Source organism: Lactuca serriola, chromosome 3, assembly GCF_051521515.1.
Source record: "Lactuca serriola cultivar US96UC23 chromosome 3, Lser_US96UC23_V15, whole genome shotgun sequence".
Lineage (NCBI taxonomy): Eukaryota > Viridiplantae > Streptophyta > Magnoliopsida > Asterales > Asteraceae > Lactuca > Lactuca serriola.
The window spans coordinates 77,650,173-77,664,955 of record NC_136410.1 but is presented as its reverse complement, the minus strand read 5'-3'; the positions used below and the strand labels follow the sequence as shown (position 1 = coordinate 77,664,955).

Below are 14,783 nucleotides of genomic sequence, written 5' to 3'. Positions count from 1 at the left end.
ATGCCCAATGGAGACAATCTAAGCTTCCTAGCATTCCAAGAAACACATGCACACTAGCATGATGAGCTTGCAATTGCAAGATGTCATTACGTGTAGGCTTACGTAAATATTTTGGACTATAAAACTGAATCACAGTTTTGCAGAAAAAATGGAGACTATCTCGTGCGATCCTAGCAGACATCCTAAAACTTTCGTCTAACACATCAGGCAGATTGTCATATGCTAACTGACGAAATACGGCCGTGCATTTTTGTAAGGGAGTGAAACCGGGTGTACCTCTAGCATCGTAGCGTTGTTGGAAAAAACTACACTCCTTCGTTACATCTTCAACTATACGTTCGAATAAACATTTGAGCATTCTGAAGCGCCTACGAAAATACTACCCTTGATAAGTGGCATTCTCTGCAAAATAGTCTTGCACCAAAAGTTGGTTGGCTTCGTCATGATTTCTGCAAATATATCTTCGTGTTCTCCGTTGAGAACTTGCAGCTGCATTGTTACATACAACGTTGTATGTTTGTTCCGCCATTTGAACACATGCAATAACGGTATAAAAAATAGTTTGAAATTCTTCAGAAGATGAAGAATATGACATTTTTAAGACAGTGGTGATTTTAAATTTTTTTTTTTTTGAGAGAGAAGAGATTGTGTTGTGAAAAACAAATGAAGTTGATATATATATATATATATATATATATATATATATATATATATATATATATATATATATATATATATATATAAAAGAAAGAAAAAGCAAAATAATAATAATAATAATAATTAATTAATTAATTACCCTACAACCGGTCAATCCTTCCATCCACCAATCACAAAACGCGGCACTAAAAAACTGCACTGCGGCCAAAATCGTGCAAGACCGCGGTCTGGAGGCGGTGTGCGCGGTCCAGGTGGCACAAACTGCGGTCCCAAACTGCAGCCACACCGTGCAGCCTAATAAGTTAGGGGGAAGTTACTTATAGATTTTGACTTATTTCCGATATGACATCTTGATAAGTTATTTCTATCCGAACACTCATTTTAACTTATACCAGTGTGGAACACCATCTTAAAAAAGGGGCTTAAATAAGCTCAGTCAAACACTGTCTTAATATATATATATATATATATATATATATATATATATATATATATATATATATATATATATATACAGTGTTGTAAAACTCGTCGAGTTGGCCGAGTACTCGCTACTCAGCCCCTTACCGAGGCGAGTTACAGAATCCCGAGTACTCCCCGATCAGCCTCTTACTGAACTGAACAGTGTTATAAAAGTTGGTGAACTCAGTGATTAATATATATAATATACTAAATGATTTATTATTTAACACACACACATGTAATTATTACTACATATATATGTTAAACTTTCAATAATTATTCATGAAGTGAGACATTATGTGCTTTTCAGTTTTTATGTATTCACATGTATCTAATTTTGTTATATATTTCAATCAACTTATGATTTTATCTTATGATTTTGATATATATTTTTTCTTTTAAAATATTTCTATATGAATTACCGAATCCGAATACTCCCCGAGTACTCGCTACTCGGTAGTCGGCAGGTAGTCGGCAGAACAGATACCGAGTAACGAGTTCTACAACTTTATATATATATATATATATATATATATATATATATATATATATATATATATATATATATATAAGTGCACAGTAAAGGAATTAAGCATACATTAAAACTTAGGCCCAAAACTTACCAACTCACATTTGATACATCTAAAGTCAACAAAAATCCACCAAATTGATTTAGTTTACAAATAACAAGTTCAAAATAATAACCATATTTAATAACCCAATATTAATCAAACAAATATATTATTTTTACTTGCACTCTAGGCCTTTCCTTATTTCGGTTGATGAAATGTCCATTCGAAACTTATCAATTGGTATCGAAATAAACATGTCTTTTAACTCATCTGGAATCTTAAAATCTTCTAAAACCTGCAATAATATTATAATTTAATCGCCTTACATAACTTCATAGATTTTGTATATAAAAAAAAGGATTTGACATGTTCCTTAAAGTTCCATGAAATACAATCAAACCTTAAAAACACCATCCATATTTCGACCACCTACAAGGAAAGTGCATCCTGTTCTTTTGCATCCGACAAGTGTCTCTATCATATTCTCATAGCTGCCACAATAGTACTTTGGCTGGAGAGAGAGAGAGAGAGAGAGAGAGAGAGAGAGAGAGAGAGAGAGAAACTATATCGATATTAAAATATGGACTAATTTAAAAAAATAAATAAATAAATAAAAATTCATACATTTATAAGCCTTGCTGCAGTATCAGCACCAATTACAAAAGCACTACCAGGAAACAGCTGTGCTTTCTTGTAGAAATATGGCTGATTAGAAATAATCACTGTTTTTCCTGTGCATTTTCAAACACTCATTTATGTTAGCTTTTATATCAATAATTTTATTTTCAAATATAAATCCAAAAAACAAACTCACCAGCTTTTTCAAATTGTTTAACACGATCTTTAATCTGTGAAACTGTCAATGGAGGTTTGTCTGCATTTATGGCTGACAATTCAAAGCATGGATACCCCCCACTACAAAGGCTGCATGTAGTCATGTACTATGAATCTTTAAAATTTAATTACAAAAAGAATCTCCAAATTTTTTTATGAAAACAATATTTATTTGCTATAAATAACCTCATTGCAACTTCAAGGAGCTTAAGGTGTCCATCATGTAGAGGATTAAAAGATCCAGAAAGAATTACTTTCCTATCTCCATTTGAAGTTTGTGTGCCTGTAAATCACTGACTTCATAATAAAGATTAACAGAAGACAAAGTTTTTTGTTAGAAATATATTTGGGAAATTACTTATTTAACCTTACCACTTGAAAATGGGAAGATTTTGAAGCATATTTTGCCTTGTATTAATTGTTCAAGTTCCTGGTCTTCATCAAAATGCAACTCACTTTCATCAGGAACTTCACCTTCAGTCAAATCTGAATCAAATGTTATTGAATTTGGAACCTTGCAAGCTTCTGCAATTGCCTGTTACATTAAGAAAAAGATCATTATTCAGTCATTTAAATGTAATTTATAAACATAAAATTTTATAAAGAACTCGATTTTATATCAGTTACCTTGAGTAAAATTTGGCTTGATACTCTTTCTTCTTGCTCTCGGTTTCTCAAACCCTGCAATGAGTAATTGAAGTTACAAAGACTTTTGTAAAATTTGGTAACTCTTAATTTCATACTATCATTAAGCTTTTAAGTACATGATGTTAAGTTCTTGAGAGATTTATAAGATTAAGAGTTTATAATTGCTTCTCGTTTGCATATCAGGATATATATACACTAGTATTGATTTAAGTCTTCTTTAGTGACTTTATTGTATATTCGTATGAGAATTATGATTACACACTCACACACTGAAAAGCAAAGGAGAAGATTAACCTTACCTTTGACAAGGTTACTGAAGAAGCCCAAAGCCTGTTAGAAGTTCGTGTTGACAAGTAAAACCTGTAAATGAATCAAAAAAACTGAATGAAAAACGCAAAATAGAGCATCAATCTATCTACACACACACACGCACTTAAAAGCCTTAACTGAATAAGCTATAAAGAGGTACCTGTGATCCCCAAGTTTTGGACGTGAGGTAGCCAAAGAACCAGTAAATCCCACACCTACTACAGGAGAACCTATACAAGAAAAAGAAACTGCATATGTTAAGAGGCTGCATTATATCTGAAAATAAGGTTAATCGAAGGCATTAAAGTAGGAAAGCAAACAAAACTAGCATATGAATGAAGATACAGACAAAGTCTAAGTGATTGTCCTTATAGTGATTGTGTGCATCTTTTTTGTATGCTTATATTCCATGAGGAAATAAGGAAGAAGCTATACTTTCATACTAATCCTAAATTTCGGCTTCAAGATGCTTCCTTAATATCTTACTTCAAAATGACAAAAGTAGTGCATTTTATTCCTACTAACTATAAGTCCATACTGCATAAGTGATAAGATTAACAATAGAACAACTGAGGATGCAAAATTAGCATCTCACTACACTCAAAAGGTACCTGAGGATGCAAAGATAATTTTCTGCTTTTCAATTTTCATGACCTAAAGAATAATACGATGATTACCTGGTTTGGAGAGCTTTAGAGCACGATTATAAGCCACTAATGCCATGTCTTCAGCAGTCTCCTTGCTAGTGAATTGAACAGGTACCTACTAACATATCACAAGTCAAACATAAATTTGTAAAACATGGATATAGATAACTCCCTGCGTTCCAAAAAAGAAGTTATAGAATCATATCAGTCTTAATTTTATACTTTTCGACTACATCTCAAATTTTACCCTTCAATTGAAAAGGCCACACACCTTCCCAAGCAATTGGATCATTGACATACGAGAATAAGGAACAATAACTTCAAGAACTGTGTTTGACGCTCCAGGAACTGCCGCCAACCACCCTAAGACCTGAATTTAAAGAGTAAAACGCATATCAAAATCCAATTGTATGTGTGTTTGAATTTGTTGATGGATAAATAGAAAATAGAATAGCGTCTGACCTGTGAAGCACCGCCGGAGAAGTAGAGAACGGCCTGAGTAGGAGTGGAGTGAATCGCTTCAACTAGTGCTCGGATCAAACTGTCCGTCATCGTCCGTTTCTCTTGCTTCGATGGTCTCTCTTTGGATCTATCTGTTGTGATTGTCGCTTATTCACGCTAACTAACCACGATTGGAACTTGAATTAGGGGCGTTAGACTATGCGGAATGGGTCAACGAGAAGCAGGGTCCCCTCAACGGCGTTACGACACGGAACACCGCCTCCAACTTGTTGCTTTTATCATGACAAATCTCGTTGGCGTTGTGACGAATTGAAACGGGAGGAACACCAATTTTTTGTTTTTTTTTGTTTTTTCCTTTTTTTTTTCTTTGGTGTTGCTTCTTGTTGTCTATTTCTCTACTTGGTGTTATAACACCACTTGCTTATGTGACATGTGAGGTGGTGTTGCACCTTGTTGCTCACACTCAATGCTCTTAGAGTTATGAAAGTCGTTATTGATTTATTAGTTTTTTAAAAACGCTAATAAATCTACACAATTAGTTGGCAACATTTTTTAAAGCTGTTTTTCTTTGTAACCTTTAAATAAATAATTTTATAAAAGTCAAAAATTGTGAATGATAAGAAATAATTTATAGCTTATATATAACAGGAAAACCATCTTTTTCTTACAAACCTATTAAGATAATCCAAATATTGACTTATTAACTTACAGTTTTTGAAAATTAAATAAGATAATCAAAACACTTTTTTTAACTTAAAGTTGTTTTTAACCATATAAGCAAATCTCGAACACCCCTTAGATAATTATATAAAAAATCCTAGAAAAAAAAATAATTAAATTGAGTAAACTAACCAAATATTTGTAGCACTTTTTTTTTTTGCAAATTAACTAACTTCTCCACAATGATTCATTATGGAGTGGAGTTATCCTACCACGCATATTGTGTATTCGGTTCCTGATTGAATGTCTGTTACATATGGGATTTCGGAATATATGCTGAAATATCATCATGTTTCGGAGCAAGTAGGCAAACAGAGATGACATCCGATTCCGATGAGTTGAAGCTTTTACAGGTTAGTTTCTCATTCATTTACTTGTACCTGTTAAGTTTATATTTTTAAGTGAAACATTTTAGTCTGGAATCTAATGAACTTGTCTGAAATGCAAAAAACAGCTCTAAAAAATAGTATTAGTTCATATATAGTGCCTTAGGTAGATAGTTATTTTGTCTTAGTAACGACCTTAAACATTAGATAAGTAGTTAGGTTAACAATAGCATACTACTAGTCAGTATGTAATGAATTTCGTGTCCCGAAATACGTAAAACTAGTTGGGAATACAAAGAACAAGTTCAAAATGTATAGAAGAGTCTAGTCTAGAACGCCATGACTGATTTCCAATGTCATATTGAAATCAATTTCATTTTGCGTTTTTCATCGTGACCACGGTTTTGATGATTCCCCTACAATGTTTTGCAAACCTATCATTATTGTTGATATTCTTGGTAAATTCAAGAACCGGATACCATACGTGGCTATCCTCTGACAGACATGTTTTGGTAGTTGGTTAGATTTTCTTGTTCAGGTAGATGGAGACACTTTGCTTTTACAATACAAATCTTGCGAAGAGAGTTGTCATAGATTCTCAAAGCGATGTGGAGGAAATGATTTTTGAAATCAAAGAGTTCGAATGGACCTTTGGGAGGAGAGAATTATGTCTTGTCACAAACTTCAAGTTTGGTGATTTTTTGCAACATTGGATTTCACACCTTCAAAATACATGTTTTACAACGGTCACGAAATTTAGATCATATGGGCAATGGAAATTATGATTTTATTGCACCTTTAATCAAAATTTTGGATCGGAGACTAATCAGTAAGAAATTTTACAATTTGAAAATTGTGGCGAAGGGAAACCGTTTACTCAACCTATATGTGAGGCCAAAACCTCAATCCGTTCATTCTCGAGGTAATGCTCCCGACGGTACTGCAATTCCATTTACCACTACTATGCCTGCCCTTAAGAGCTTGTCGAGTATAAAATATTTGCTTTCGCCTGATAACAATTTTCATTACTAACCCTTAATTTATCTTTTTTAATGTACAAAACCTAATATTACCACTTGTCTGTATTCTACGATGTTTATTTGCCACGTGGCATGTTTCTAAAATTTTCTAATAAATGTCAAAATACTTAATTACTAAATCCCAAAATATTAATTCTAAAAATTTTTAAATCCATTTTTTGTAACAATATTAAGATTCGTTTAATATTTCAAACACAAATCATATCTTATTTAAAAAAAAAAAAAACCTTTTAAAGCATTTATGATTTTAGTTGAATCTCATAGAATCGAGATTACATTATTCTACATGTCAATTATATAAATCAAACTTATACCATATTTGTTTTGTTTATATTATATTTTATTTTATTGTCTATATAATATTTATAATAATACTTACCGTAATTTCCACGGTTATAACCAAGTAAATCATAAACTAGTGGTAGAAAACACAAATTCTAGAAATGTATGCCAAATTTTATATAGTTCAGCCTTAATTTAAAAGTATATTAATTATGATTTACTTTTTGTATGTTTTTTTTATAAAAAATCCAATTTATAACCAAATAAGTTTTGATGTAAAAAATCACAACAACACCATATGATATGTTGCTTCCATAGGGAACATGACATTTTGATGTGGACTTTTAATAGACGAAATTATCCAATTGAAGTAACAAAATGTATATGTTGATCGTATGATTTTCTGTCCCCGTATGTTTTTACCGTTGATGGACTAATGTTTTTTTTTGAGGACTTTTAATAGACGAAATTACCCAATTGAAGTAACAAAATGTATATGTTGATCGCATGATTTTCTGTCCCCGTATATTTTTACCGTTGATGGACTAATGTTTTTTTAAATATCTTATAGCTAACTTTTATTTGTTTTTTTTTTATCATTTATTAAGGTATACAGGTGATTAGTATATAATAGTTTTTTTCTATAAATAATTTATGTTTAAAAATATTATATTATACAACTTTATAAAACATATTTTTTATGTGTGAAGAAAATTGTTGTGCACGAATCACTCATTATATTTTATTTGTGTTTTTATTATTTAATGTTATTACTTATTAAAGTGTATACCTTTTTATTGGTTAAGTTGTCATTATATTTTAATAAAAGAAACATTTATAAAAAAACTATATTTATGGGAGGAAATTCAGAAAACTTTTTATCTATAATGAATTTTGACATTAAATTTCATATCAATATTAAATATAAGAGAAATGTAAAAAAAAGATTGGAATTTTTTTCTATATGTGCATATACACATTTTTTTTCAAATGTGCAAATGCATAAAAAATATGAATAAGAACAAAAAAAATGCATTTTTTGAAAAAAAATTAAACATTAAAATCGAAATAAAAGAAGCTGATTTTTAAAAATAAAAACTTTTTTTTTTCTATTTCAGTGAAAATATTTGATATATTTCAATTTTTAAAATTTAAATAAAGAATTTTATTAAAAAATTATTTTTATATATATTTATATATTTTTTATGCATATGCAACTTTTAAAAAAATGCATATGAAAACACATAATAATAATAATAATAATAATAATAATAATAATAATAATAATAATAATAATCATTTTTTTTGTAGCATTTTAGAAAAGTCATACATAATACACATGTAAAACATGTAAACTTTGATGTCAAAATTAAAATTGTATGTGGATAAAAAGTTATGTAGTTTCCTCCTCAATTTAGTTCTTTGTTAAAGATCTTGTCTCTACTTTAATATATTCTATATATTACCCTCATCTTTTAATTATATTTAAATTTACTTTTATAGTTATATTTTACTTTTAGATGTTTGTTATTTATGTGCTAATTAATTATTCCTATTAAATATCAATAAGATTTTATTTATAAATATAACATTTATAACGACTATATAACTTTTTCAATAATTTTTTTCTATAACTATAACATAATTTTATTTTGAAATAATGTATTATAATAATCTTAGTTAGTTAAATATTAAAGTCTAGTGATAATATTCATTAAAATTAAATTTTTGTTTAAAAACAATTAATTAGATCCCTTATAAAAACATCACAGATAAACATATAAAATTTGATGTCAAAATTGTATGTAAATAAATAGTTATCTAGCTTCCTCCTCAATTTAGTTCTTAGTTAATGAGCTTCTCTCTGCTTTAATATATTCTATATATTACCACATGTTTTAATTATATTTTAATTTATCTTTATAATCATATTTTAGTTTTTGATGTTTGTTATTTATGTGTTATCTAATTATTTCTATTAAATATTAAAAACATTTTATTTATAAAATAAAACGTTTATAACTATTATATAATATTTTCAATAATTTTAGTTTTTATAACTATAACGTAATTTATTAGCTAGTTAAATATTAATGTCAAGTGATAATATTCATTAAAATAAAAATTTTGTTTAAAAATACCTAATTGAATCCCTTATAAAACATCATAGATAAATAGAAAAAAAAAATTAAATGTAAAAAAATATTGAAAAAATATTCATACATATTACAAGTGTTTATATATATATATATATATATATATATATATATATATATATATATATATATATATATATATATATAGGGTTAGGTTATTTTGTTTTCACTATCTATCATGTCTATAGATTTTTAAATCTTTAAAAGGATGTTATGGTTTGATTAAAAAAAAAGTTAATTTACCTATTAAGTGTATTATTAAAAACAGTCAAGTAGATTTGAAGGTATTTGAGCTTTTGGTGTTTTGTGAAAACGTTTCTTATAGCTGTTGTGTCAAATGTATGTTTGCATTTGCTTAAGACAATGAAGAATCATATATGGCACTAGTTCGTACACGTACGTTAGGAAAATTTTATATACTTCAACATATAAACATAATATTTCATAACAAAGTAACTAACCACCTCTCTTTCAAAAAAAAAAAAATATTAATAACTAACTACCTATTCGAAAAGTAGTTAACTATTATACGATTTTTTTATCCTCCTCTCCTTTTTTCCTTATCATTAAATGCTACTATTTATAGAAGAATTGGTATTTCTAAGTCCAAGAACAATATAGAAACAGATCGGTAGTTTGCCTTGCATAATTCTTGTATGATTGTATCCTTTTTCCTATCCAATCTTATTAACAATGTACACGCATAAATGAGAACACAACTTTAATTAGTTTAGTTAACACCTTACAGGCATTCCATAAAAGAAAATCGAAAGAAAAATGCTTTCTTAATTGTATGATATCTTCATCCAACAACACCAAAGCATGAATGTGTCAATAACTTCCTATCTTTATCGAATGTATTTTATTGGCATGCATGTTGGGTCGAGACATGGGATGGGTTAACTAGACCAATGTGGATGTAAACTGAAAGAGGGTCTCATCCTTAAGCATGATCCTAATCCGCTTCACAGTATCAACAAACTCCCTGCATAATTTATATAAAATCCTTTCAATTAAGATGATTATTAACCAAGTTTTAAACTTTAAGTTGATACCAGGCTAGTGCTGAAAGAATATCGATTCATGTCTTTTCGACAAAAGAAAAACTTACTTCCATGGGACATCACCGACAACCCTCCATTGTTCATCTCTATCTTTATACCACAACGAAAATTCTGAACCACTTTCGAATAGTCGTAAACCACTCAAACATTGATTTCCTACAAAACCCATAATGCTTTTAATTCATAGTATTCATGTAAAAGGTGGATGCTAAAAAACAAATAAGTTTCACCTCAAATTTCAAGAATTTTGTTGTAAGCATACTAACCAAACATGTCTTCTAGTAGAGTTGCAAGACCCGAGTAACTTGAATGATCATTAACACTTATTTTTCGACCAACTAGCACCCCATCCATGTTAACCTTCACAAAATCGCTTCGTTGCAGTTGCCTTTGGAGTGTGTTTTGGTCAATGACGACGTTGTCATCTGTATTCCTAGGATAACTGACACCAACATGTGAACTTTCAAAAGGGTGCAATTGATTCCATTCTATCAGATTGTGATAGTCATCTGTGACTGCGAGAAAAGTTCAACTTTCATCATATGATAAACAAAGTGAAAAGACCATAATATCCAAATCTATCAAGAAAGAAACCCATGATCAAGAGAAGGAATAATATTAATTACCATTGGGATTTCCGGAATGATTATAAGTTTCTGGCTGCAAAACTCTAAGACTAAGCCCCAAGTCAATAATACCAACATTTTCATTGTTGGTTTGATAGTAGAGAGAAGGAAGATCTGCATGGTTGAGAATGTAGGTTGAGGAAGAGTCTGAAGCCATTGAACGATTGCAAATAAATCGTCTTTACCTTACTTCAAAAGTAAAGAGAACTTGGTGTATATATAGATAAAAGATTTATTTGAGACGAGGAATCTATTTTTGGCTTCGAGTGTCAAAAGGATAAAATATATCAAAAAAATGAATATATATATATATATATATATATATATATATATATATATATATATATATATATAGGGTTAAGTTCAAATGAAAATACTATTTAATGTGAGAACGTGAGAACACTACTTTTTGTTACTATTCTACTATGAATTTTGTATATACAACGATATGATATTATTCATCAACAAATATACAAACAATCACACATTAATATTCACATTAAAATTTTGTATGTACAACTTTATGACATTATTCATCACCGAATATATGAACAATCACATATTTAACATTCACATTAGAATTTACTAAATTACTACATATATATATATATATATATATATATATATATATATATATATAGCAATATAAAATTGAATATATTCATATTATAATTACTACAATACTATACATATTAAATTCATAGTAGAATAGTAACGTAAAATAGTGTTCTCGCGTTCTCACATTAAATAGTATTCTCATTTGAACTTAACCATATATATATATATATATATATATATATATATATATATATATATATATATATATATATATATATATATATATACTCCCTCCGTCCCAGTATTATTGTCCACAGACAAAAAACACAAAGATTAAGAAAAAACATTAATTACCACTAACTTTATATAATAAAATGACAGTTTTGTCCTTACTTTGCATTTAATGTTCCATTAAATGTTTATTGGTTAAGTAATAATGAGGGGGTATTTTGGTAAAAATGTTATGTATTTTTTAGAAGTGAACTATTATTTTGGGACAAACCAAAAAGGAAAGATGGACTATAATTTTAGGACGGAGGGAATATTATTTAGCATTAAATTTTGTCAATTTTAATATAAAAATATATAACAAATATGAAAAAATAATAACAAATCACCGTTCTAATATAATATTATTTGAAGAAAATAGCTATTTGTAATATTCTATAAAAATATTATGACGATTTCATAATTTGATTTATTTTAACATATATATATATATATATATATATATATATATATATATATATATATTATACTTTTAAAAATAATGTTTTATTAGAATAATAATAGTAAAAAAATATTCTTTTACTTTTTTTATAATTTTTTGAATATTAAAAACAATGAAAATAATAGTTAAGGTTAACAATTATAACCTATTTGACGTAATAAATAAAAATTATGTGAATACTATGTGTTTCATTATTATTATAATATAGTAAAATAGAAAAAAAAATAGTTGAATCGCTTGTAAATCGTAAAATAAGTGCGCCAAAACGTATATATATATTATTATGTATTTAGAAAGTACACGTTGTCCTGATCCCGAAAATATAAATTTTGTAGAAATCTGAATCTGTATTAAATATATATGATTTTTATAAGATATAAAAGTCAGTCGTGAATATTTAATGTGTGACGTAAAAAGTTATGAAGTTGACGTTTAGCTAAAGACGCAAAAAAGAAAATCATAACACTCTTTAAAATAAAAAATTTGAGAAAAAATAATGCCAAAAACGGAGTCCGTACGATAGAGTTATGATCTTAGCAAAATAATTTAATTTTATAAAAATATGGACATAAAATAAAATCAAAAGTAGCTAACAGGGTATAAACGAAAGTTGTAGATCTCGTCGATAGCTACGCGTGGATAAAAGAACGTCAAAAACAGAGTTGGTATGAAAAAAGTTATAATTTATAATAGCATATTTACATATTCAAATGAAGTATAAATCATATATATGTATACATATATATACATATTTATATACCATTAGCAAGGTCTTGACGATGCGATCATTATAAGACTAATATTGAATATTTTCAACATTAGTTTAGTACAAATATCATTAAATATATTTAAAATAGTATTATAAAGGGGTGTTTGGTCGTTTAAATAACTACAAGATCGTTTAAGTAACTATAAAGGGTAGTTTTTGAAAATTCAATTACTATAAATATAAGGATCTAGGCTCTCATATTTCTTGCATCATTATCTTGATTCAAAAGTCTTTCTCTTCTTATCCCCCGAACTTTTCAGTCTCTCATGATTCGAATTCTCTTTATGTAGTTTTAGTATAGTAAGGTGAGTTCTGAAGCGCTACAAGAATCGTTTTAGAAAGATTCAGCGACGAACTTCTGCCCGCGCAAAGTCCGTTTTCTCGCCAAACCACCTACAAGTAGAATAATTTGTCGTAGTAAATGTTAGACTAAAACTTAGTGATAATGATAGTAGGTTCCGTCAAAGGAAAAGACAATTGCTAGAAGCGAAGCGCAGTCTGAATTTCAAGCCGTCACTTTAACAAGTGAGTGCATAATTACTTTCATCTTACACATAGGTATGAAATATTTAATATAAGTACATGTTATATGTGTTATTATCCGTGTTCCTGATATCTATGCTAGATGAACGATTTATACATGTTTTATTTGATTTAAACTATATATCTATTTTAATACCTATAAATATATTGCGTAAAGATGGGTAGATGAAAGATGATATAGATGATGAGAGATAAAAGATGAAATAAATGATGAGATGCCTTGGATTTAAACATGACGTCATCTAGTAGAGTATAGATGACAACCACGAAATATTCTAGACAGTCTAGTGGAGCGCTGGCAGGCTCGCAACCTGTAGGTGTTTTTGAACTAATTAAGTGTTCATCAGAAGTACTTTAAAAACCCATTGACATGTATTATGGGCGGAGACCCTAAAATAATGTTTTCAATAAAGAAGATAAACCATGACACGTATGGACTTGGTGCTTATTAGATCAACACTGATAGTTATGGACTTAGTGACTATAGATGAACACTGGCAACTATGAACTTAGTGCCTAATAGATAAATACTGGCAGCTATGGACTTAGTGCCTATTAAAACCCTGGTAGCGATGAACTTCTTGCCTATTCCTTAGGACAAATCTTTAGGAATAAATATAGAAGAAAAACCTACTAACAGTATCATGGTGGAATCCTTGAACTGTTACTGTCATGATAGATGATCCTTAGGACATATCCTTAAGAATAAAAGAAGATAACGGGGATGAGAAATTGGGTTAATTGTTTGATGATTAAACATATTAATTATATTATTGTGGCTTGAAAACCCTATGTGTAACGTCCCGAAAATCCAAGGTAATTTTTTTCATTTTTAAAACAATAAATCATACAAACGAGTTGTTCAAAAACTGATCAAAGTGAATATATCATTTAAACATCAGAGTAATATCATTAATCGTCAATGCAGAAAAACTCGAGGGGGATGCTGTGCAATCACGTCGGGTCCTTCCCTTTCGAACCGTAAGTATTTGAAACCATAAATATGAAACCGTAAGAATAAAGCTTAGTGAGTTCCCCAAAATATAACATACCAAAACATACAACTGGGCCTAACCTTGGGGTATATTCCAACCCAATAAGCAAGTATAGGTGGCCTGGGCCTCGCCCTGCAGTATTTTCAACCCGATCGTACGATAGCAGGCCTTTCCATGGGGTATATTTCAACTTAAACATGCCATAATGGGCCCCACCCTGGCGTATATTTCTACCCGAACATGCCATAATAGGCCCCGTCCTAGGGTATATTTCAACTCGGTCATACAAACACAAATATATATATATATATATATATATATATATATATATATATCACACAACAACTAGCATTCTACATAACTGAATAATGGGCCGACATTGG

General features: G+C 29.1%; 2 protein-coding genes across 6 annotated transcripts; both read right to left on the bottom strand.

Annotated features, from left to right (window-relative positions):
- Positions 1-1,725: 1,725 nt before the first annotated feature.
- Positions 1,726-4,831, bottom strand: LOC145092698 (Nucleotidylyl transferase superfamily protein). 5 transcript variants are annotated; one of them, XM_079030667.1, is made up of 12 exons: positions 4,592-4,831; positions 4,401-4,499; positions 4,160-4,244; positions 3,643-3,712; positions 3,473-3,533; positions 3,153-3,206; positions 2,898-3,060; positions 2,712-2,808; positions 2,506-2,615; positions 2,316-2,422; positions 2,092-2,253; positions 1,726-1,986 (listed from the first exon to the last, which is right to left on the bottom strand). In XM_079030667.1, exons 1-12 carry the CDS (start codon positions 4,679-4,681, stop codon positions 1,867-1,869), a joined length of 1,218 nt encoding a protein of 405 aa, XP_078886793.1. In that variant the 5' UTR covers positions 4,682-4,831; the 3' UTR covers positions 1,726-1,866. The 5 variants fall into 5 exon arrangements, with proteins under 5 accessions (XP_078886793.1, XP_078886794.1, XP_078886797.1 ...); XM_079030668.1 differs by having other exon boundaries at positions 2,092-2,202; positions 4,592-4,828; XM_079030671.1 differs by lacking the exon at positions 4,592-4,831 and having other exon boundaries at positions 4,160-4,247; positions 4,377-4,499.
- Positions 4,832-9,685: 4,854 nt separating this feature from the next.
- On the bottom strand, positions 9,686-10,978 carry IAA32 (indole-3-acetic acid inducible 32). Its single transcript, XM_079032692.1, has 4 exons — positions 10,806-10,978; positions 10,446-10,694; positions 10,227-10,335; positions 9,686-10,100 (listed from the first exon to the last, which is right to left on the bottom strand). The coding sequence occupies exons 1-4, from the start codon at positions 10,960-10,962 to the stop codon at positions 10,019-10,021; spliced, it is 597 nt and encodes a 198-aa protein (XP_078888818.1). The 5' UTR covers positions 10,963-10,978; the 3' UTR covers positions 9,686-10,018.
- Between the last annotated feature and the right edge of the window lie 3,805 nt (positions 10,979-14,783).